The 24,478-nt window shown below is 35.9% G+C and overlaps 3 protein-coding genes across 7 annotated transcripts in view; 2 read left to right on the forward strand and 1 right to left on the reverse strand.

Annotated features, from left to right (window-relative positions):
- LOC126596161 (uncharacterized) overlaps positions 1-3,818 on the reverse strand; it is a 37,660-nt gene extending 33,842 nt beyond the window's left edge. For 2 of the 4 annotated variants that reach the window (XR_007613888.1, XR_007613889.1), the window contains exons 1-2: positions 3,553-3,816; positions 1,617-2,882 (exon numbers count right to left, since the gene is read on the reverse strand). Coding sequence is in view for 2 of the 4 variants with exons in the window: in XM_050262681.1 (XP_050118638.1) it covers positions 1,824-2,867 (1,044 nt within the window). In the remaining 2 variants the exon portion in view is untranslated. Of the gene's footprint in view, positions 1-1,518; positions 2,883-3,552 lie in introns of those variants that run through there. The other 2 variants (XM_050262681.1, XM_050262665.1) reach the window with 2 other exon arrangements.
- A 7,851-nt stretch (positions 3,819-11,669) lies between these two features.
- LOC126596227 (uncharacterized) lies at positions 11,670-12,634 on the forward strand. Its single transcript, XM_050262743.1, has one exon. The coding sequence runs from the start codon at positions 11,775-11,777 to the stop codon at positions 12,405-12,407; it is 633 nt and encodes a 210-aa protein (XP_050118700.1). The 5' UTR covers positions 11,670-11,774; the 3' UTR covers positions 12,408-12,634.
- Positions 12,635-17,702: 5,068 nt separating this feature from the next.
- LOC126596235 (golgin candidate 1-like) lies at positions 17,703-23,796 on the forward strand. 2 transcript variants are annotated; one of them, XM_050262760.1, is made up of 21 exons: positions 17,703-18,050; positions 18,467-18,544; positions 18,795-18,844; positions 18,942-19,586; positions 19,699-19,761; positions 19,947-20,024; positions 20,128-20,331; positions 20,529-20,585; positions 20,667-20,741; positions 20,830-20,901; positions 21,298-21,360; positions 21,465-21,563; positions 21,758-21,829; positions 21,951-22,019; positions 22,124-22,171; positions 22,251-22,346; positions 22,656-22,732; positions 22,864-22,909; positions 22,986-23,084; positions 23,174-23,218; positions 23,320-23,796. In XM_050262760.1, the coding sequence occupies exons 1-21, from the start codon at positions 18,023-18,025 to the stop codon at positions 23,389-23,391; spliced, it is 2,136 nt and encodes a 711-aa protein (XP_050118717.1). In that variant the 5' UTR covers positions 17,703-18,022; the 3' UTR covers positions 23,392-23,796. The 2 variants fall into 2 exon arrangements, with proteins under 2 accessions (XP_050118717.1, XP_050118709.1); XM_050262752.1 differs by having other exon boundaries at positions 17,704-18,050; positions 21,752-21,829.
- The last annotated feature ends 682 nt before the right edge of the window (positions 23,797-24,478 follow it).

Genomic DNA, 24,478 nt, shown 5'->3' on the forward strand with positions numbered 1-24,478 from the left:
AGTTCAATAAGACGAGAGATACTCTCTTATCACCAATTCATCACGTGACAAGCGTTTATTGGACGGATGATGCCATCAGGAAAAAAAAAAAAAAAAAGAGAATTTGTCCAATGAGACAAAGCACTCGTGTACCAGAAATTTGGAGAAAGATAAGGACTGCACAATGCCTAACAACTTTGATCAGCACCACACGTCAGAGATATTGAGTTAGATTTCGTCAAATTTATGTGGTAAAATTTGAAGATTCTCCCTCCTTTCCGAGGTATGGAAGAAACTAGAAGGAGGCATTTGTTTGCCCTCGTTAAAGTTCACTGGACTGGACAAAATTAAGGGTTAGTCAAGTCTCATGTTTGTTCCCATCAAGGATTAGCTTTAGTGAGACTAGCTCTCACTTGCCTCGACTAAAGGCAGGACTATCCAGTCTTAGCGAGTACCCCCGAGAACCATGGGACTAGCTAAGACCATCATCTCTCTCATCCTTGTCCTGCTTGACGACTACTCATGGCCACTCCTTGTGACCTCCGACCACACACTGCCGTTAACTTTCCGATTCGACTATCTCTCTCAAATACGTTTCACAACCAATTTTCACATAAAAAAATATACCAAACTGAAGCTGGGAGTGAGGGGATTCCGTTTCTACCTGAATCAAGGCTAAAAGGTGGTCGGAGGTGGTCGGAAATTGGCCCGAAAGCCTCGGCATGTTTGGGTTTCTTCGAATCTATGACAGATTTGCGCATGCAAACCTTCGATATGTGTCCAGGGATGGATAGCAATTTGTTGGTGGTGCTAACCTCATCCAATTCGACGAGGTTTGGCCGGAAAACACGATGGAAATCCTGCAACTCGTCGGAAAAAATGGAGATGTGAGGTTTCGTTGAATAACACAGAGCTAGAGCGAGGGAGAGAGGAGAGAGAGATTGGAATCGAAAAGGAGTTGGACAAAAAAAAGAGAGAGATAGAGACTAGAATTGAGATGTCTTATCTGGAACAAGGAAGGGTGGGACGGAGAAGGGAGAAAAAGAGGAGGAGAGTGACGGTGAAGGAAGAAAAAGAGGAGGAAAAATATAGGATAATAATAAAATATTTATATTTATTAATTAAATAATATAATATTATTTATCCGGCTTTTTAGTCCAAGTGCATCAAACGATTCACTAAGTTAGTCTAGCTTAGTCTATTCTAAGCCAATTCAGCTTAATCCCTCAAGTTAATCCAGTTCAAGATAGTCCGGTGCAACAAATGCACCTGAAAAATATATAAAACGTCACTATCAATCCATATTTAACAGTCCTGCAATAATATTGGGATGCAATTGCGGTTGTATCTTAGGCCAATCATACATTGTCACGTACATGTAAATGGCTTGGGATGCCGTCATACTAGCATCTCGTTATAGGCAAGTTTTTATCCTCTTAGTGATCCCTAGTAAGTAGTGATTGATGGTAGGCTTCATCTTGATGATGAGATCGCTGAATCAGAAGAATAGTAATTGGAGAAGTAAAGGACCAGCTTGAATGGTACTACTAACCGAAACCGAAAATTTATTTCTGAAATAGCACTGAGAAAGTAAACATTTTAGTACGTATGTATACTATTCGACATCAAACTATCACCTGTTCTCGGATCTAGGGCCAAGAAAATGTCCAACGACTTTTAAGAAAACTCGAAATTAGACTGTACAATGTCACTCAAGAAGAAATGCTACTAATTCAACTCACTTTCTACCTCTAGTTTCTTCTGCCTGTGCAGATACTTGTAATGTTAATGACATTTTGTTTCTGCTATGAATCTGAAATGGAACTGCCCCCCTGTGTAGTCTCTTAAACGCTATCGATCCTCAAGGTGTCTGAACTTGTTTCCACCTTCGATTTAATGTCAATGTTCGAGCCTTGTACTGAGATTTTGCTTTTGGCTTCCAAATCAGCACCAGTTGTTCCTTCTTTAGACCCAACTTCTTCATTTACTGAGTTTTTGCTTATTTCACTTTGCTTGTTAGAACTCGAATTCATTTCCTGATGTCCGGTAATTGCTTGATCACCGCCGGTTCCAGTCACTATGGATTCTATGAGATCATGGCCATCTACTGGCACGCCATTCACATCATCAAAGCCATGGACCACTCCGTCTACGACTGAATTTTGGCCCTCAAGAGAGTCATTCTTACTTTCACCACGTCGTACTGAAATGTCCTTGTATGTTGTACTCTTGGGCTCCTTGTCAGTGGTACGAGATTCCTCCAATCTCTTTGGTTCCTTAGCTTGTCCCTTTCCATTTTCTTGCTTGTCGTGCTTATCTTGTGGTATTTGCTCCTTGTCCTCTCCTACTTCATCATGATTCACATGTTTCGCACCATCTTGATCAGCGAAAACTGCCTGCGTACCTAGCCCCTCTTGGTAATTTTCTTCATGCGAAGAACTCTTGTCGAGCCCCACCGATTCATCATTTCCTTTAACTTCACCTTCAGAATTATCATCTTTATTGTTCAATTCTGTTTTCTGAATTTCTGTTTCCTTTTCAACCTGATTCGCTTCGTTTACATTCTGCAAAGATTCTTCTTCATTTTTCTCTTCAACATTTCCATCTTCTTTCTTTACACTTTCTTCTCCTACATGTTTCGGATCTTCTGATGCAGACACAGCTCCACCTTTTGACCACCCTGCACTCCCCTTACGCCCTAAAATATCAGAACCGCGTTCTTCGCTGGCCTTGTCCTTTGAACTTTCACTATAGTCCTTGCCATGTGACTGCTTCATCTGGTATAGCAACCAGAAGCAGACAGCCAAAATCAATGCAATCTGAATTGCCTGTTTCACCTTCAACCCTTTGGCGGGTCTCTGGTTACGCCCGGTAGACTGGTTATTCATCAAAACTCTGTACAACTGCTCAAAAGACAAGCTCCTTATCAGTTCCCGATTAATCATCACACCGATAAGGAAGTCACGGTTTCATTTATGAAAGACCCCCACCACCACCCCCCCCCCCCCCAAAAAAAAAAACCAAAAACCAGCAATTAGGGTTTTGCTATCAACATCCAAAAAACGAAAAATCCCAAATTATTATCACCAATTAGGTTTTGCAAATTTCCAATCAGAGAACTCCGCTCCCCATCAAATTCAGACCTTAATATCTTTCTTAATTAAATTTCCTCCCGACAATGTTCAACGATCTACTAACTAAACCAAAGTTTATGAACAGAAAACAGAAAAACCAAAATAACTCTCCGTTTGGTTTCCGAGAAAATGCAGGAAAATGAACTAAAGTTTGAATTTTTGAGTCAACTAAGTCCAAATCCAAGTCAAGTCCATAACTTTCAGGAAGCTTCCAATATTTCTGGTAAACAAAAACATCGAACCGGAAAATTCAAAACTTGGATTTCTTTCTTTTCCACTGAATTTCAACAGCAATAAATTCACAACGGCGATCAAAAAGTTCAATTACTTGAGCAATAAACATACAGATTATTCAGAAATTTAGACCAAAACAAAAAGAAAAGAAATAATTCACAGAAAAATATAAAGATTTAAATTATTTAATGAGTTAAAATCTTACCTTCTAATCAGGAATGGAAATTGAAGAATCTGACTGCGGCTGTAATTTTCTTCTTCTTGTGATTTATTTCAAAGTTTGTTCTTTTGGGGAGGAAGAAATGATGGAAAAAATACGAAATAGCGGTTACTTTTTTGTTGTGAATCCGAAAATGCCCTTCCTGACCGGCGGACAAGAAGCTTTCACAGACGTGGTTTTTTCGCAAATATGTTGGAGTATTAGGGTTTTTTAGGAACGGAAGAAGAATGAGCGGTGCTTTCTTGAATGTTGTGCTTCCCTTGCCGCCTTCGGAAACGACGACCCAACTTTTTCCTCCGCCGGTTACGGAAATAAAAGACGGCGATTTGGGCAAATGGCTCGTCGACACGTCTACACTCTGCTTTTTTACTCTCGCCAGCATGGGAAGAGATCCCATCCGGATCTCTCCCGCCAAGTCCCTAGGATCCAAAGATCCGAATTCTTAAAATTTGATCAAATTGTTACAATTATTATAACTTTTATAAAGATTTTCTGTTTGTAGCCGTTTGATCAAATTTCAAGGACACAATCTCCAGATCCCTAGGATTTTGTGAGAGAGATTCGGAGGGGATCTCTTCCCCACCAACATCATTGATTTTTCAATGCGCCAGAAAACGGCTCGGTATATAAAATGTCATAATACAAGTAGTTAGATATTTGAAAAAATGATTACAACTACTTGTAGTATACCACTTGGCACACTAAAAATTTCTCATTACGAAAATAAAAAGTGATTTTCACAACTGTTTAATTTCTCTTTACTAATAGGAAAGTGGCCCAACGTTTAGTGTTTATGGTTATGTTTCTGAGCTTCAAAGAAGGATTTATACATTTTGGATTTCTGGTAATAGTTGTAGAGAGAATGTAGAAGATGATGATGTGTACATTGCATTGTTCTTTCATACAAGAAGTGTGATATTACCGTTAGAGGAGAGAGGACGGGAGATCTTTCTCTTTTTTACATCGAAACAAATCTTAGTCACCTTAAGAGATGCTTACACTTGTTATAATCTATCACTTAAAAAAAATGTTAAGAGGCCGTTTGAACTATGATCCAACGACTCCCATACATCTCAAGACAAACATTATAAAATGAAATTCAAACATTTCCTTTAACACAAGAAATCGGTTGGAGGGTTATACACCAACATAAGGCCATTCATCAGTTGTGGGTTAATCTTCCTCGAAGGACACTGGCAGTCAGTGGCGATAGCTCAAAACCCACGGATGAGCCACAAAACTCCATCTCATTGGAGTACAAGAGTGTGGCCGATCAATTTCGGACACTTTGCAAAAGAATGTAGTGTGTGTGTGTGTGTGTGTGTGTGTGTAGAGTGTAGATAACAACAATTGTGTACCCTTGACATGTACTAAATATCTTAATTTTTTGAGTGTGGTGTTGCGTCCTATAAGGCTATATACTGCTACTGTTTCCAGAAGTCTCGAAGATAAGGGCCGCCAAACACCACAAGGCATAAACCACATGGCAGCTCTTAAGGCCATTACATGCAACAGAGCCCACCATGAATATAACTAGTTGTTACTTGAAGCTCTCGTAGAGCTGGAAGATCGAATGGAACAGGTAGACGGAAAAGTCCCAAGAGCAGATGTTGAGTTGAAGCCACCATCAAATTAATCATTATCATGAATCTAAAAATCTCACTTCACGTAGGGAAATCAGTTAAAGTGGTTTGAACAAGTTTACTGAATACAAACGATTTCTCTAGTTAAAAAATGCGGCTGTGAGATGAAGACTCATAGTAAAAGGAGTGGAAAAAGACGTTAGAAGACACAAAAAGAGATTTTTGTTGGAAATTTTGAGTAGAAATGTCATTGTCCCACATTGATCACTACCAAAAGGTTTCCTCACTTTATAAGGTTTTGTCTATTATAAAAAATGATTGGAGTGATGAATCTTAGAGAATAAAATTGGGCTCACTCTTGGAGTTGGGCTTTAGGGTGTGCTAATTATCAAAATATGGGTCTTGGGTTTGATTCACAAGTTGAACACACAACTTACCCATTCTTATGATAAAATGTGTGTTGTTTGTTGAATTCGAGGGGTTATGTTTTATACATTTAAGAACATTAATATCTTGTTATCAAGAGGAATATGGCATATTATTCTTAATTAATGTCACCTATATAGGAGTAAATGGGGCTGCATTTATGAGAATTGAACTGACTAAATTCTGTAAAGCTCCCTACGATATTCGGGATCTGTTCAGAGCCAAAATGAACACAACTGTATGAATTGATGTGTAGCAGACATGATATGTGTGTAGCATATTGTCTCGGTTTACTACTAAGGTGAACAGTTCAAGATCTTTCACATCCACTGCGTCACCAAGTAAACCCGATATGTTTTCACTAGGGTAAGTTCAAGTCCAAAAAACACTTCACTCGCTGCATATCATGTCTATTCTCTCTAAACTTTAGGCAACCTAGTCATACATTTGCATTTACATTTGAATTCAAATGTGGGGTGTTATAAGTAAATTGGTGGTGTTTGAATAAAATCTCAACTCAAATGTGGGGCATTGTTGGAAATTTGAAGTAGAAATTTCATTGTCCCACATTGGTCACTACCAAAAGGTTTCCTCACTTTATAAGGCTTTATCTTTTATAGAAAGTGATTGGAGTGATAGACCTTGGAGAATAAAATTAGGCTTACCCTTGAGGTTAGGCTTTGGGATGTGCTAATTAATTGATAATTAATATATAATTAATTATCAAAAGATGGGCCTTAGACCTTGGGGCTTGGGCTCTAATAATTAAAAATTTTAATTAATTAATTTGGAATTTAATTAATTATTTTTAATTAATTTCGAATTTAATTAATTAATTATTTTTTTATTATTTTTTATCAACAGACTCATCCTTTCAGATGAAGTTTGTGAAGAGTGATAAAAGAACCCATAGAGCAAAGCACCCTTATAGAGAAAATGTCTCCCAACAGATACATCCATTTCTCATACCTGTTGCGAACAGGCATGCACCTATTACATATACATCCATCTGCATAGCATTTATAATACAGAAAATCAACATTCTTCTTCTACAATCACAAATATCATTTCTGAGAGAACCGCACAAAAATTTGTCAGAAGTCAAGTTTTCCAGTGTTGGAATTTTGACTTGATCTTTGAATCCTGATGAAGCAAACGTTTGTATAACTACAAACACTAAGTAGGGACGAAATTTCTGTTTCAAGGACATTATTGTACGCAAGTCTCGATCTTCAATATTTCTATTTAATATTATTTCATTGTTCATACATTGTTAATTAGTTGTTCGCATTTATTATTTATTTTTATCACAAATTATTGAAATATCTCTAACAATTTAAAAAATATATATAAAGTACTTGCCAATAGAAAATCTAGTCAAAACGTACGTATTGGCGTTCTAAAATTTATACCGACAATCCTAAAAGCAATTCAAACCAATCCCAATTCGTAAAGTCCTCACATGACGTGCCTCATTTGAATAAAACACACACTATGTTCTGCATTTCCACACTCCCACACTCCCACTCGAAGCAAAGACAAAAAGTAGCCTAAATGATTTATAAAAAGACGTGAAAAAACATGCAGTGCCCTACTGATGTTGATGGGTTTTGTTTTTGCTGTATTAATAGTACTATAAATCAATTATAAAAGCATAAAGAATCCCAGCAAATTGAAACCAATTTAATGTGATTAACTCTAACTTAATTAACAAGTTTGAGCTAAATAATTAACTTAAATTAATATTTCTGTCACCTTTATTTTTCCTTCCATGAAGGGATGCAACGTTACAAAAGCAAAATGAAAAACACTTCTTCAATTACTCTTTACGAAAAGGGTAATGATGGGAATCTAATTTGTAGATAAAATTTTGTAAAATAAATAATATAGAAACTTATGATTGAATTATAATTTAAGTACTGATAAACGTGTTTATTTCTATTGGTGACACATTATTTATTTTGCAAATTTGATCTACAAATTTTGTTTCTCTTGCTTTACCCTTATGAGAATACAATCGTAGACTCGGAGTTTTAATTACTGTTAAGATTTTGACTTTTTTTTTTTTTTTACCAAAAGAAGGAAATAACTTTATATTCTATTGTTTGCTGCATACTATACACTAGAAAATGATAAAATTTTCACAAATGCATACCATCAAAAGTAAATGAAAATGTATGTTTCGTAAAGTACATTATCCTTCAAACAATTAAAATATAAAGAAATTAATGGAAACTTAATTATACAAGTTACATCCATGACAATTTCCACTAAAATTATATAAGGCAAAAAGGAAATTTCGAACTTGAAAATTCAACTTAATCGTGCAAAATATATTAAAGAGAGGGCAAATAGTTTGATAAAAAAAACATACCCCATGAATATGATATGGACCCCAAAGCCCCACCAAAAAATATCAGAACAAAATACCGCATACAATACATGAGCACAATGATCATAAGACAAAAGTTCTAAGTGTCTAGTATTTCGAATACTTTAACCGTTAATTTTTTTATATTTTTAAATAAAAATTTAACGATTAAAATATTTAACATATCAATTGCTTCGGAACACCAAAATAAATACTAATCATAAAATTATTTCCAATCAAAAATGCTAAATATAATTTCGTCTAGAATATAACCCTTCTAATCAAATTAGACAACCACTAGGCAATGGTACTAGTAGTTGACAAATGGCATTAGGTCCCCAAAGCTTAGGATTCTTTCGTGGCTACGGCTCATTGGTGTGATTTAAAGAAAAAAAGGGTTTTGAATAGCTTTTATGTTCGTGGGTCGTGGCCCAACCAGAAAAGAAATTTCAGTGAATACCCTAAAAAGAAGATTAATTTTTCATTTAAACCTTTTCCAAAGTCATATGCAGCCAGTTTCCCAAAAAAAAAAAAAAAAAAAAAAAAGGGTCATATACAGCCTTTTCTTCCTACTTTTTTCTTTTGAATACAAAGTTAAATATATGTTAGCTGAGTGGGAGTAAGAATTTGGATCAATCACCACCACAAATCACAATTGATTATGGATTATAGTTTTAGAAGTTGAATTTAGATCCTCTCCGAATCTATGCATTTGGAGTCGACAAATCTAAAAATTTGGACCACTCATTTAAAACTTTCAGCCTTCATTAGCCTATTCTAGTGACTCATCTCACACAAACCTAGAGTTCAGATCTCTCTTTCTCTCTTTTCAACGGTCTAGATTTTTAAATATTTGGACTCCAGATACGGAGATTCAAAGAGAATCTCGACTCCTAGAAGCTAACTATTCATACTCTTTTTTTTTATGCAAGCCATAATGAAGAAGAAGGGATTCAAATTCAAGAACGTGAATTAATACATGAATATTCAATTGTGCTACAAACTGATGCATCGATATATCAATTTGAATCCATATTAATGTGTCACGTGCCTTCCATTTGCATGCATATGTAGAATTCGGCTCGGACCAATCATTTTCACAAATACAAATTTTTGAAAGAGATAAATTGTGTGATGAGAACCAATTGTAAAGGATGTTTATAGCTTTCACTTCAAAGAACTTGGAAAAGTACACATGCCCAAATTGCATTCCTAATTAGATAGGTATATGACTTAATCACTAAACATAATTAACTTGCACACGTGTTTAATCTGCATTAAAACGATAAGGGTTAATCTTAAAGATTCAACACATCCTCATGTGTTATACATGCAATTGATTAATATCGTTAATGAGTATGAGTTAATATCGTTAATAAGGATGAGTCAATCACACAATAATTCTCTTACGCATATAGTTTAATAGTCCTAACAACTCATAATTGGTTAGAGTTGAACATTTATTTATGCAAATCTCGCAACAAGTCTCGCACAAACCAACAACTCAAAGTCGTCCAACTTGGAAGCAAAACTTATTATGATCAATCATTAATGAGTATAAAATAATTCTCATACAAATCAATGTAGTTCTAAGTCGTCCACATAGATATGAATAATTGTCAATTACAATGCGTGTAGGTTTTACTAACATAAATAACTTAGAATTGCTAATACCTCGACTCTTTGTTCCCACAGATCAATAACTCAAAGTCGTCCACCTTGGAAGCAAACCTCAAAACATGTTACATTAGCACGCAAAGCGAAGTAGTTTTGCAAAGTGCATTTCCTAGCATTTGGTTAGGTGGTGGTCGATCGTGAAAGGAAAAGCATAACGTTTGGAGTTGAAAAAAGGAAAAGCATTTCCTAGCAATATGGTGACCGGCTACCATTTATGCTTTTCTTGATCAAGTTGAACAATGTGTGTTATTACTTATTAGCATGTATATTTTAATAGGTTAGCTCATTTATTGACCAAACCAATCTGAGGAGAAGGAAAAATAAACATAGAACAATAAAATTAAAATGTGATTAGGGTTTTAGAGGTCCCCAGGGTGTCTTGCTTTATTCATGTGAACGCCCAATTTTAGGGTACGCAAAAAGGTAGGTTTTCGTATACGCGTGTACGGTGAAAGATTCATTTGCGGCCTCAAATCAGTGGGCCACGTGTTCAGAGTAGGTGCCTCTAATTCAATTCTGTCAACCTTTGTCAGGCTGGCTGGGTTCCATCCAATCCCTCTCATGGGCGCTGTAGCAACTAAGATTATTTTCCACGCCATTGGCTAAATGTCTGCAGCTTGAAAGAGCAAAGAAAAAACACTCAGTTTTGAGCATCGTTAGAGAGATCCGACCGTTGTTAATTATTGCATAAATAAGAATTGACATTAACAATTAATTACAACTAATCATAATTGAGTATAGATGTGACATGTATATGATATGATATGATATATATATATATATAACAATTAACAACTAATCAGGTAGCACTCTTAACTATCTCTAGAATTACTTTTATTCTTTAATTACAACGGTTTTTTTAGGACTTTGGATTGTCGGAGACTAAGCTTGACCGAGTTGAGAAGTTTTTTAGAAAAATATACACCGCTACATTGTATTATTGTCATAATCATGTTAATGTGAAACCCTAATCTACTCATCATATTAAGCATAAGATTAAATGTTTCATATTAAGCATATGCTTTTGATAATATCAAAGTTGCTTTTGTTTAAAGACATATTTTTTCAGGTATCGGGTATTTAAGTGATACTCCATACATCATAATATAAGTAAAGGAACTGATATATTTTTCTGTATCCCTCCAAGCTTTAATGTTGAGCACTTAGAAAAAATTCTCTGTCTAAACATATTTTGTGCTTGCAATAAAAACACACCTAAACAAACCATTACTAGCTATCATTTCTTTTAAATATCAATCTCTTTTTTCATATACTTTTAACTTTTATGATCTAACTTCCATCAGTGTGTACATAATATGATCTTTCAAATATATGATAGATCTTACATACCGTCTAACGAAGTTTGATTTTTCTATAGGTCACTGTTTAGTCTGGTTTGAGAATTCTGAATGTTATATAAAATATACTCACTCAAGACTTTGTATTTGAATGTCATTTAATCAATAATGTTGTTACTATTTCCTAACATATACAGTAAGATTCTAATCTATGAACTTAATGCTTGAGCCTTGAACGTTTCAAAGCACCATAAACACTAGTTGAAGGATGATTTGAATTTCATAAGGAAACAAATGGAAAAAGTTAAGATGCAAATACCTTAATATGTAGGGCAAAGGCTGCGTGTATTTGACACTTGGGACCTTCCCGAGATATTTAATCATTGCATATGGGAGCATACTTAAGTAATTTGGTTCCTATCACAGGGACGTTCTAGTAATTTGACGAAGCCAATCATAGGAACTTATATATATATAAGCACTAACCAAAATATTAAATCAATCAAATAACAAATAATTAGAAATACCAATTCCTATCCATTTGGAAATGCCAATTCCCTCACTCATCACACCGCGTGAGACAAACTCTCCTACTTATTTTGCATTTCTTGATCTTTCTCTTAAGATTGTAACACTCACTCGCCATAGAAGAGAATGATATAAATCGCTACCACTTCATAATTATCAACTTAATCTATTTATTTATTAAATAATAATTCCTAACCCCTTTATATACCTCCTTCCCCTTCCCCTCACAAGCTCGAACTAACAAAAAAAAAAAAAACTTCTTAATCTCTGTCCCTCTCTCTCTCTCTCTTTCTCTCTTTCTCTCTCTATCACCCAATTATACAAATGGAAGTAGAACCAAGCCCGCCGGTTGTGGCAAAGAAATTGTGGAACTTAGTACGCATAGCGTTCTTCATGTTGCGCAAAAGCTTATCGAAGAGCAAGCTTATTGTCGACCTCCATTTGATGCTCAAACGTGGCAAGCTAGCAGGCAAGGCAATAGCCAACAACCTCATGCTCCACCACAACTCCGCCTTCAGCTGCCGCTCAAACGAGGCCCTATCCTTCGTCACTCCCCGAGAGTACGAGTTCAGCTGTAGCAACAGCCCCGCCGTTCACAACCTTTTTCATTTCAACAAGCGCAACAAACACCACAACCACTATTTTCCCAAAGCAACCAGTGCGTACCAATACGACGACGTTAGCACTATGACTGCGGTTCAGAAGGTGCTTGAGATGTTGAATAATGAGATTGCGGTGGAGGCCTCCCCGCTTGTGACATTGCCAGGGTTTGGGAAGAGCCCTATGGTGAGGCAGCTGAGGATAACGGACTCGCCGTTTCCGTTAAAGGACGAAGGTGATAGCCAGGTGGACAGGGAAGCTGAGGAGTTTATTAAGAGGTTTTACAAGGATCTCAAGTTGCAGAAACGATCGGCTGCCCTTGAATCTCCATCATACCATGGCATGCGTGGTCGATGAGATGGGAGAATGGACACAACATTTAATTTCAACTCGGTTAATTAATTTCCTTGAGTACTCCACGGTTAATTTGTTTCTGATCTATCAGCTTTGTGATTTGCACATAAATGTATATTTCCACATACACAAAGGATTTTTGTATGTGCCGGTTATGTATGTAACATCACTCAATCTACGTACGTATAATTGGATTCTGAATGCATGATATGAGAAAGAAGTTTTATATATATATATATTTTTCACACACGCGAAGTATTTACTTTTGATCTTTTTATTAAGGCTTTTTAGCCAAAATGGTTCCTCAGATTTGCACAACACATCATTTTGGTCCATAAGATTGAAAATCAATATAAATGATCCCTGAGATTGTCCACTATCCATTATTTTGATCATTCCGTTAAAAACTCCGTTAAGTGTTCTGGAGCTCTTGGCCGAAAGTTTAGGCAATTTTCAAAGTTTCGTAACTCAATCGTTTCTTAACTAAATTTAACCCATAATATATCAAAATGAAGATAGGAGAGTGTAGAAAATGATTATACCTATTTGGAAGCCCCATAATTGCCGGAAATGGTTGGAAAATAGCTTGAAAAGTGATTAGTCAGCGGGAAAACTAGAAAACTCGCCGGAAACTAGGTAAAACTTAAACGTTCATAACTTCTTCAATACTCAACGAAATCGAGTGATTCGAAAACGAAAATCATACTTCTTGACGAGACAAAGAAAATGGTATCTTTCTTGAATGCTAACTCATTGTGGTTTGGTCGGAAAATAGCTTGAAAGTGGCTGTCTTGGTCATCGAGTTAGTCACTTTTGAACCATTTTCCGGCCAAACCACGACGAGTTAGCCATCGAGAAAGCTACCATTCTCTTTGTCAAGAAGTATGATTTTCATTTTTTTGAATCACTCAATTTCGTTGAGTATTGAAGAAGTTATGAACGTTTAAAGTTTAACCAGTTTCCTGCGAGTTTTCCAGTTTTCCTGCGGATCAGTCAGACTATTTTCCGACCATCTCCGGCAACCATTGGACTTCTAAATAGGTATAATCTTGTTCTACACTTTCCTACCTTCATTTTGATATATTATGGGTCGAATTTGGTTAAGAAACGATTGAGTTACGAAGCTTTGAAGATTGCCCAAACTTCCGGCCAATAGTTTCGGACACTTAACGGAGTTTTTAACGGAATAACCAAAATAATGGATAGTGGACAATCTCAATGGCCATTTCTATTGATTTTCAATTTCAGAGATCAAAATAATGTGTTATACAAATCTCAGGGACTATTTTGGATAAAAAGTTTTGTATTAAAAACATAAAATGATTTGGAAATTGGGTGTGTGTTTGCTTAACGTGGATATCTACTAGTTGCTTTTAGACTTTAAGATTTAGATGAAACCAAGGCTCTCCCTTTGGAGAGCAATAATTTTGATTCTTGTATTTTCCTTCCCACTGTGTCTTTTTAAATTTTTTTGTTGTCTTCACATGTGGGTCTTCCTGAATGTCTTGAGTTGTAGTTTTCCTATTATTTTGGCCTTTTTATGTTGTGTTTACTTTGTTTATGTTGAAATTGTGTGTAATATTTGAGTGAACCTAATATGCAAGGATTGTGAAACCGAGCTATATACTTCATCGACTTTTGAAAGTATAATTTGATTCCATCAATCTTTTCCTCGAAGTTTCACCTATCACAACAATTGCACTGTTTCGAATTTGTACCGAGATTTATCTTTTCGAAAAGAAGAAAAAAAACATGTTTGCTGTAAGAAAAGAGAAAAAGCGAAAGGGTGCATATATTAACATATATGTGTGTGAATTTTTCTCTTCTTTTTATAAAGCTATGGCCTTGTACCTACTGCGACTGTAGTTGCAACTTGCATGGTAAAGAAGACTTGAGAGAGCGTTATGTTTGTCTTGGTCTCTCGTGTGTGTGGGATTTTAATGTATTGCCTTTCCAGGTTGGTGAGGAGGAGCTTTGGATTTATTAGGGTTTAGGGTTTTTATCTGTGTAGTCCACTCTTTGTGATGGTGATACTAGTGGTTGATCTGGTTCGAAATTTGATTACGTTGTTAGGGGAGCTACTATTCAATTTCGCCGATCGATGGTCCAGAACTGAAAAATAAAGATAGCCACAAATTTTCAGATCTAGCTATACTACCATTTCGATGAGTTTGTCCAGATATTTGGTCATTTGTACTCAATTGTATAATTCAGTTTCTTGTTCTTTTCGTTTTTAGGTTAGTGGTTAATCAAATTGTGTCTGTGATTTAAATAAGAAATGTTGAAGTTGACAGCAACGTCTTTGTCGTCCATTAGCCTCGACTAATGGACAGATTTTCAGTCTGCAAGTTGGAGAGATTTTTCCGTGTGATCGGAACAATGAGTGATATACCACGTGTCATTATATAAATGGTGAAATATGTATGTTAAAAGGTTAACTTAAAAAATAAAATTTATCACCACTTATATAAAAACAGGTGATGTATTCCGATGACAATAAAAAATTTCTCTCTAAGTTGGGGCAGGTTATTCGTATAATAAAGACAAATGGGCAATCAGTAGACATCTTCCTTCCTTTAACGGAAAAAATACAATAATTTTGAGAGAGAAAATAACATTATTACAAATTTGATGGGAGGGAACGTTGTGTTGTGAACATCGATTATTGTGTTATATGTCTATATGTGTGTGGAGCTAAATTCGTGAAATTAACTTTTTTACACAATTTTTTACAAATATTTTTATAAGGCCCACTTTATAATGTATGTTAATGATTTAATCTGTTTATTTTTTAAAAAAGCATTCATAAATCATCTTTATAAAAAATTAAACAAATTTAAAATGATTAAGACATTAATTTGTTGTAAAGAAAATGGACAAATATAGTCCAACTATCATATGACTTCAGATTTGCGTGATTTTTTTTGGACTTGATATTTAAGGGAAAACATAAAAGACAAACGATTTGGATCATTAGGCTTTGGGCTTCACACCTAAAATAACATTGTCCTAGTACCATGAAGAAAATTAGAAATTCACCTTAAAATCATAGGAAAAATAATGAAAATAGTTTGAAAACTTTGAGTTTTAATGATAAGGACAAAATAAAGGATAAAGTGAATAGTACCATGATTAACTTTTTAGTGTAAAAATGTGATTTTTCAATAAAATGAACAGTACCGAAAGTTTTTCGTTAAAGTTTCTTAAAATCAATTGGTATCATTATAAGCTTATCGGCTTCGGGGATCAACTCCGATCCTAACTTTTCTTTTCCTTCCCATTTATATATTCTTCTTTTTTCATTTCAGCTATATTTAATTTGCATGATAGCAGCTGAAGGGTTCGTCTCATATTTTCTTTATTTCCATATTTTGATCACTTCTCCAACGTAAAAATGATACGTGGGCGTGCAAATCTTACCAAAGAAAAATCCGGGAAAGTTATCTTTGTAATACATAGAGAACAGAGTAGTTTCTTGAAAAGAAACACAAAAATAACTTGAGTCTGCTGAAGATAATTGGGCAACAACACATGCATGCATACGAAGAGGAAATAAATTAATATTTATTACCCAGCATGCTACTATGATGAACTGATTAACCCACTGAATAAATTAACTACTATATTTTACTGCTCAATAAACTCGTCTATACATATTTTATTATTATTATTTTTGAAAAATTGAAATAACATTACAAAGAGGATCCTCGACGGATCTTAAAACCATACAAATCAAACTTTAACCTATGCAATGTTACATTTGGAAAGTTATTAACCAGATAAAAGAATGATCGTCATTATAAACTAATTCAAGAAGCAAATCCATATGCTGTCATATTAGCTTCTTGATAAATATGATTAAAGGTATATACTTCAGAATTTGCTGAAGAAGTTGTCAGATATCTTGTATTGGTTAAAAAAAGGAGGTGAAAGATTGTCAGAATTAGCTTTATAGATCTTGAGGAGTCAAAAAAAAGGAAGAAACAAATGGTAAACTAAAAGAAGGGAAGAAAACGACAGTAATTGCAAAGAGTAGGTGGGAGATTGCGATGTATAGTTGCATGATTGACGAATCGTCTCTCTCAAACAGTTAAGAGCCTCCTATCTCTCTCTCTCTCTTATCGATCGATGCTTTCATCCCATGCTTATCTTGCAAATGCATACAACTAATATATATGAATCATCATCGTGTATATATATATATATATATATATATATGTATGTGTGTGTCGTGTATATATATGTATATGTGTGTGTGTGTGTCGTGTATATATATGTGTGTGTGTGTGTGTGTGTATTAACATCAATATTAATACATATCTATTTTTTATTTATTTTTGGTTTAATTGCTGAAATTCTGAGGAGCCAATGGCACAGCCGCCCTAGTAGACGAGTGCCATGCATGCGTGCATGATTTATTTGATATGGACTTGTTTGATTTGGACACAATTAAATTGTTAAGCACTTTCTCTTCAAATCTTCATATTTGATTAAACCTTCATATAATTAATTAATGTACGTGCACTACTATTGATATTGATCAATCAGCAGAATTCTCAGAAGCGCTTTTATTTTAAGCAGTCAGGAACATCATTATACTCATAAGTGCTTTTTCTTGAAGTAGATTCCAAATCATTATTATTATGAAAAAAAAGTGTTTTCTAAAGCATTTGAAAATGCTTTTGAAGAGAGCGCTAAAAACGCTTTTACAATCTACAAGCTCTTTTAAGTGTTTCTTCCAAATATTGCCAAAAGCATTTGTGGAGCCAAACAATTGTTCGTCTCAATATACTTACCATTTTCGAACAAAATCAAGTGCCCATACTTTTTTTCGGTTACAAAATATTAAGTTTAGGTTGAGAGGAGGCTACTTCATCAGGGCCAAGACATACCACAAGCCTCTATGAGAACTTACAGATGGGGTTTTAGCTCATCTTTTGATTTTTACAGTTCGCCCACTCAGAAGGATTGCCGGCAGCCGCACTCGAACCTAGACCTTGATTTAACAAAGAAAACGATCTTTACCAACTCAACCAACTCTCGTTGGCAAGTACCCAAAATTTGACTTAGAAAAAAAAAGTATCTATCAAAATATTATAAGGCCCATATAGTTTTAGGCCTAAGTTTTGAACATCTAACAACATTTGATGGGCCAATAGTTTAAGCCGAGTGATGTTTTATTTGGTCCAAAAGCCCAATGATGAATCCACCAGACTAGTCAACGTCACGACGTTGTCCTTACGCATTATCCACGTGGCAAAGAAACGTCTAAATACGGATACGGTGGTCGTGATCTCACCTGAACAAACTCGTCTCTGTTCCTTTCAGTTTCACTCGTTAACGCAAAACCTTCGTCCCAACTAACGAGTCACGACTGAGCCACAACTCACCCGAGTCACGACTGCCTTGACGCCTCCCCGAGCGAGTTGAGAGGAGGACGCATATCACGCAGATCGCAGGAAGCTTTTACGCATTCGAATTCGAGCTTTTCGGTTTGGCAATCTCTCGAATTCGAGCTTTTCCGTTTGGCAATCTCTCCCATTTCTTCCATGGAAGCTGCTCCATTGGTCAGTCTCTAAGCCGCGGTTGTTGGTAGATCCGAATTCGGTTTCGTAACAATGTCTTCGTGGCTCAAGGCTGCTGAAGGTTCGGATCCTCTATGTTTGTTCCAATTAATTTTTTGTTTTTGTTAATTAATTTGGTTTGCTTATGGATTTTGAATGTGTTTTGGGTTTGATCTTATGCTTAATCACTAATTGTAATTATTTGAGGTGTTTTATGGATAATATGGTTGCGATAACCGGGTTAAGTTTGGATTTGCATGTTTGGTGATTCTGATGTCATTGGCATTGGGCATTTCTTTATTGAATTGTGTTTAGAACTTCATTTTGAAATAGAAATTTCAATTTGGAGTCATCATAAACCGAAAAACGGTGATTAAATAGTATTTTTGAATATATAGATCATCCCTGTAGAAGCTCCATGTCAGAGTTCCTTGTATTACTGCGACATTTCTTGTGCCCTTGATGTGTAAAGTTTGTAACTTTTTTCTTTGGCCTCAGATTTGTTTGAAGTTGTTGATCGAAGGGCAAAGCTGGTTGTCAGTGAGTTGGATGATCAGTCGCCTTCCCAATCACCAGGTATTCTTCGAATTGCCCTGCATCTTTTTATTTTTGTTTTGGTTTGAAGTCTGGACGCTGCCAAAAGACTTTACCCACTAATGAGTTGGTGCCTCCTCTTCGTTGTTTTTACATATGCTGTTAGGATGCAGTTCAGAGCCTTATTAATGGGTCCTAGAATATTCTTACTTCATCAAGTTACTGTCTTTTAGATGACCTTGAAGACCACCTAATTGTTGCAAATTTTTATTTATGTTTTCCTTTTCTGAAGCTTCTAATGGGCAAGGATCTCAAGCCAAGAGAAAAAATTCGAAGACCAAGGTATTGCCAGATTACTCATGAAAATACAGCATGCTATATTTCACACACGCATGAATATATGTATATAAAGTTTGTGGTCTACATTGGATATTTTCAGGCTCAAAAGAGACAGTCCACAAATGAATCTCAGAAAATGAGTGATTCTGCACGTGAGCAGATTAGTACGTTGACATCACAAACAGACTTGACACCTGAAAAAGACAGTGATGCTCATCTAAAGGAAAATGAAGGGGCACCCTCTGCAGATCCTACAAGTCAAACCCTCAACGAGCAGCAACAGAATCATGAGAAAGATCCCACAATAAACATTCTCTTAACAGAGGCACGGGCAATTGAAGTTGGTGAAAGTAATGCTGAACAAGCAGAAGCTTCAACAAGTCTTACTGATAGGGAGGCTAATACATCAACTTCTAATGGTAAGCTTGTCAATGAGATTGACTCGGATGGTCGTGAAGAACATCCTTTGCCATCACCTGCCAAAGAAGTTGAGGTTGTGGATGAAAACCATCAGGTTGAATCAGTTGGTGCTGGCCAAGATAACAAATCTAGAAATTCAGATGTTCATCCAGAAATTGACCAAGGGAGAACAGAGTCTATAAATACAGATGCCATCAGTAACAGAGAAACCCAACCGAAAGTCGCTGATGGCAATGAGGAACCAGTTGTTGAGAAAAGTAAGCCAATTGAGCATAAATCTGGTAGCTCTCCTTTAAAAGTACAGGAGCAGGATCAAATTGAGGAGGTAAATTATTTATTACGAGGTGATATCTCGTGTGCGTCTATGCTTTTTGCTTTGAATCTAGTTAACTTGCCATATAGGCTATGATTGAATAGTTTCTTTAGTTGGTTTACAGGCTCAAGGATTGCTTAAAACTGCTGTTTCCACTGGTCAGTCTAAAGAAGCAAGGTTAGCAAGGGTAAGCTCTACTGACTTCTGTTTTTCTTTCTTTCAGCCGATCTCTCGTAAAAGGTCACCATAAGTCGAATAAGCCTGTTTCACATATGCTCTAAGAAGCTTTCTGCCCCCTTTAGAAATTTCTTATTGGTTTGAAGTTTCCTGTTTTAGGTCTTTGTTAATCTTTTGGTTATTATTGACTATTAGGTTTGTGCTGGACTTTCATCCCGACTTCAAGAATACAAATCTGAAAATGCACAGCTAGAGGAGCTTCTCGTGTCTGAGGTGAGATACATTCCTATTTTTTATTTCAGGTTATGTGAAGTTTCAACCTTTGAGGCATATGATCTAACACTATTGGTGTCTCATGTTACTGCTATTTTGATAGAGAGAGCTGAGTAAGTCGTATGAGGCTCACATAAAGCAACTACAAAAAGATTTGTCCACATCTAAAAGTGAAGTGACGAGAATAGAGTCAAATATGGTTGAGGCCTTGGCAGCAAAGAATTCGGAAATTGAGGCACTTGTCAGTTCCATGGATGGACTTAAGAAACAGGCTGCCTTATCTGAAGGGAGTCTGGCATCGCTGCAGGTTCATTACATGCACCACATTTAATTATTGATGCATGATATTCCTCTCTCTCTCTCTCTCTCTATGCCTGGTTTGTGTGAAGTACCTTGTTCAACTTTTTCATTATTCTGTTCATGCAATTATGAATGTTCTTGACTTAGATTTTTGACCAGTTTGAGGCTTAAATAATAGCTTGATTATTATTATTTTCCAATCAGGCAAACATGGAGTCTATGATGAGAAATAGGGAGCTGACAGAGACAAGGATGATGCAGGTTAGAGTTTATGATTTTTCTTCTTTGCGTGTATTTGGATCTTATCATTTGAACCTGAAATATTAGGAAAATATTCTTTAGGCTCTTCGAGAGGAGTTGTCTACTGTAGAACGTAGAGCAGAAGAAGAGCGTGCCGCACATAGTGCAACCAAAATGGTATGTACCTACAACATTAGTATTATCAGTAATTTCTGTACTTCTGGTTATTTTCTTACACTGCGATAATCACTTTCTGGTAAAACAGGCTGCCATGGAAAGGGAAGTAGAACTGGAACACAGAGCCCTTGAGGCATCCACAGCCCTTGCAAGGATCCAGGTAAAGTGAGCGCTTCTCAAGTTTGTGACTCTTTGCTATGCACCATTACTTGATTAAAAAAAATGTATATACCATTATATTTTTGAGTTTTTTGTTCTCTTTCTTCTCTTTAGAAGCTTATGATTACTGACATTCTTAGTTCCTTTATACATGAACCATATAATAGTGCTTGCATATTAGGTTTTTATTTCTGATGAACTTGTTACAATATTTTGAAAGTTTTACAAATTTTGTTTCGTCAATGAGCTTTTTTCCAGGAGTTGTATCTATGATTCCATGTTCTGTCTCTGAACTCTGAAGACATTGAATTTTCATGCTTTTCTGGGATTTCAATGAATTATACATATGTGAGTTTGAGCATAATATACTGAACGTTCCAAGTGCTTCCCTATTCAGAGAATAGCAGATGAGAGGATTGCAAAGGCATCAGAGCTTGAGCAGAAGATGGCATTGCTTGAGGTATAATAAACATTCTATATTATATTTGTACTAATGTTTTTGTTCATGTCTGGAACATAATACTGTCTTAAGATCCTTGGATAATTAACATTATGTGCCATCAGGTTGAATGTGCCAATTTAAATCAAGAGCTGCAAGAAATGGAAGCTAAAGTTCGGCGTGGGCAAAAGAAGTCGCCAGAAGAGGCAAATCAAGCAATTCAGGTATTCTTTGTGATATCCATTTTATTTCTGCATTTTGTTATAGTCTAAACTTCAAGTGTGATTTCTATTACTTGGTAGCAAGTATCGTCTCATTGTCACATGGGCACCCAGCCCAGCCCAAATTAATTGAGCATATTTAAAGCTTCCCCACGTTATTATTGTACTCACTTACAGTTGTGAATACTAAGGTGCAGGCATGGCAGGAAGAAGTGGAACGTGCACGCCAAGGTCAGAGGGATGCAGAGGGCAAGCTTTCTTCGTTGGAGGCGAGTCCTTTGTTTGTTGCCCAACAGTGTTGTTATTATCAGTTTATAGCTTTGTGCTCTGAATTTTTTGCCTTGTCGAACAACTTGTTTATATAACGCTTCTTGAAATGCTTGATTTCAGGCTGAAGTACAAAAAATGAGAGTTGAAATGGCTTCTATGAAGAGGGATGCAGAGCATTACTCACGCCAGGTGATACTGCTGCCTCTCTTTTCATATATCTTCATCATACGAAGATTTTTACTACGTTATCTCGAGCTCTATGTTATTTCCTGGTTATATTTTGCATTTTGCAGGAACACATGGAGCTAGAGAAACGCTATCGTGAACTCACTGATCTACTGGTAATGTCACTCAAGAACACTAATTTAATGGTCAGATATTGTGTCTTTATTGACATGTCTTGTTCCATTTATTTTTCAGTACTACAAGCAAACACAATTAGAAACCATGGCTAGTGAAAAAGCTGCAGCAGAGTTTCACTTGGAAAAGGAAATTAAGCGTATCCAGGAAGCACAGGTCTGTTTCTAGGTGTTTTTTGCTGCTTACATGATAGTTTTTGTATAGATTTGAGAGTCCATTTACTTTTAATTTTTCGGTCTCATATGTTCCCTTCTCTAAGAGGTCGCACTTGGTGCGATGGCAAGTGCCTTCGCCCATGAGCGGTAGGTCTCGGGTTCGAGACTTGGGAGCAGCCTCTCCATAAATGGGGGTAAGGTTAGCCGACATTCACCTCTCCCAGATCCTGCGTAAAGCGGGAGCCTTGTGCACTGGGTACGACATATGTTCCCTTCTCTATATGAAATTGTGAATCCATATTATATGCAGGTGGAGGCTGAAAGAAGTAGAGTTTCCCGTCGGGCATCAGCATCCTGGGAAGAAGACGCTGAAATGAAGGCACTTGAGTATGTTGACTCTTTTAAAAGGAACTTTTACATGATTTCCCTTCATTCTTTTCGCATCTTGTTAAGTACCAAGTAATATGTTATAATTGTTCGTCTTTAGATGGAACTTAACGAAAATATAACATCTTCAGGACTCTTCCGTTGCATCATCGTCATATGGCTGGGGCAAGCATACAGGTAAATAATTTTCTTACATCTATCACCATTCTTGTTCTCCGTTCCTCACTCTTACATTTCACCTCGTCTCATGCAGTTGCAGAAGGCAGCAAAAATGTTAGATTCAGGGGCAGTCAGGGCCACAAGATTTCTCTGGCGGTATCCAACAGCTCGACTTATCTTACTATTCTACCTGGTAAAAAAGTTAAACACGTGTTTAAAGGCAGACATACTATTTAGAGCGTATTGAATTACAAAATAACCAGAATAAATCATATGCCGCAGGTATTTGTACATCTCTTTTTGATGTATTTGCTGCATAGCCTTCAGGTATGGATACTACTTCAGCATTATAATTTGTATGAGAAGCCAACATTCGGTCATGATACAATATCGTATGTATATCTTCTAAATGTGGATTCTATATGCAGGCTCAAGCAGACAATTTTTCCGCTAGAGAAGTCGCAGAGTCCATGGGACTTGGTAACACTAACTTACCGTGATTTGGTAGTTGCTTGCTCCATGCCTGAAGCTACTTCCGCAAAAATGACAATTCACAGAATGCGTTGTATGAAGGTATATATAGTTGCTTTTATCTCCATTCTTTGTCGAGGATGCGCGCGTGCGAAATGTCGAGCATATATATATGTTGTCGAAGTTAACAGGCTCCATCGAAATAACGTATGAGTCACTGCTTTTGTTCGTCTTACAAACTTTGCTTCTGCTCTGCAGATGAGAAGATTTTCTTACATATATGTACTTGGCGACTTGTAATTCTTTCATTGCATCCTCAATTTTTTGTGTGTTGTCAAGAAATATTTGTGACCTGATTGAATGAAGTTGTGAATGTGAATTACACATGTATATTCATCAATTTTAAAGGAAAATTAATGAAAAGGGTTTGAAAACTTTGAGTTTTAATGATAAGGACAAAATAAAGGGTAAAGTGAATAGTACCAGGATTGACTTTTTAGTGTAAAAATGTGGTTTTTTGTTAAAGTAAACAATACCGGGTGCTTTTTGTTAAAATTCTCTAATTTTAAAGGTTCAAAACTTGTTTGAAAGTATCACTGAGTTTATATTTTATTCTAAACTATTTTAACAGAGTCGTGGAATTCTGACTCGGATCCAAAAGGATGAACATGCTACTGTAATCAACCGGTCTATCTCGCATCGGTAACACATCACCCTAAATCTTCTTTTTGTTGTCAAATAAGACGTAATGTAATAAAAGTGGTCCTAAATGTTTCAATGAATTCAAAAATAAAGAAAAATAAATAAAAGTGGCCTAAATTAATAATATTTGTTAAAAGACAGAAATCGATCGTAATTTAAAAAAAAAAAGTGATTTTCACACTTTAATTTTTTTTTTTCGTCTACACATTCTTTTTCAAATTCTTCAATTATATTTTATTCCAATTACTTGAAAAGTCTTTCCTAATCATAATTCCATTTGCATTATGGAGAGAATCTCAAAAGTTGGATTTGACAAAAGGAGAACAGATAGATAAATCTCATCTGACGCTGCACGTGGAGATAAAGTAGGTCAGTAATGTAAATGTAGCAGATTCATCGTTAATTAAAATTCAA

Source organism: Malus sylvestris, chromosome 2 (assembly GCF_916048215.2).
Source record: "Malus sylvestris chromosome 2, drMalSylv7.2, whole genome shotgun sequence".
In the NCBI taxonomy this organism is placed as follows: Eukaryota; Viridiplantae; Streptophyta; class Magnoliopsida; order Rosales; family Rosaceae; genus Malus; species Malus sylvestris.

Coding starts and splice junctions, on each gene's coding strand:
- LOC126596227 (XM_050262743.1), top strand. CDS start 11,775: ATGGAAGTAGAACCAAGCCCGCCGGTTGTGGCAAAGAAATTGTGGAAC.
- LOC126596235 (XM_050262752.1), top strand. CDS start 18,023: ATGTCTTCGTGGCTCAAGGCTGCTGAAG. Junction 20,902..21,297: donor CAGCCCTTGCAAGGATCCAG/GTAAAGTGAGCG, acceptor TTCCCTATTCAG/AGAATAGCAGATGAGAGGAT. Junction 22,020..22,123: donor CAGAGCATTACTCACGCCAG/GTGATACTGCTG, acceptor TGCATTTTGCAG/GAACACATGGAGCTAGAGAA.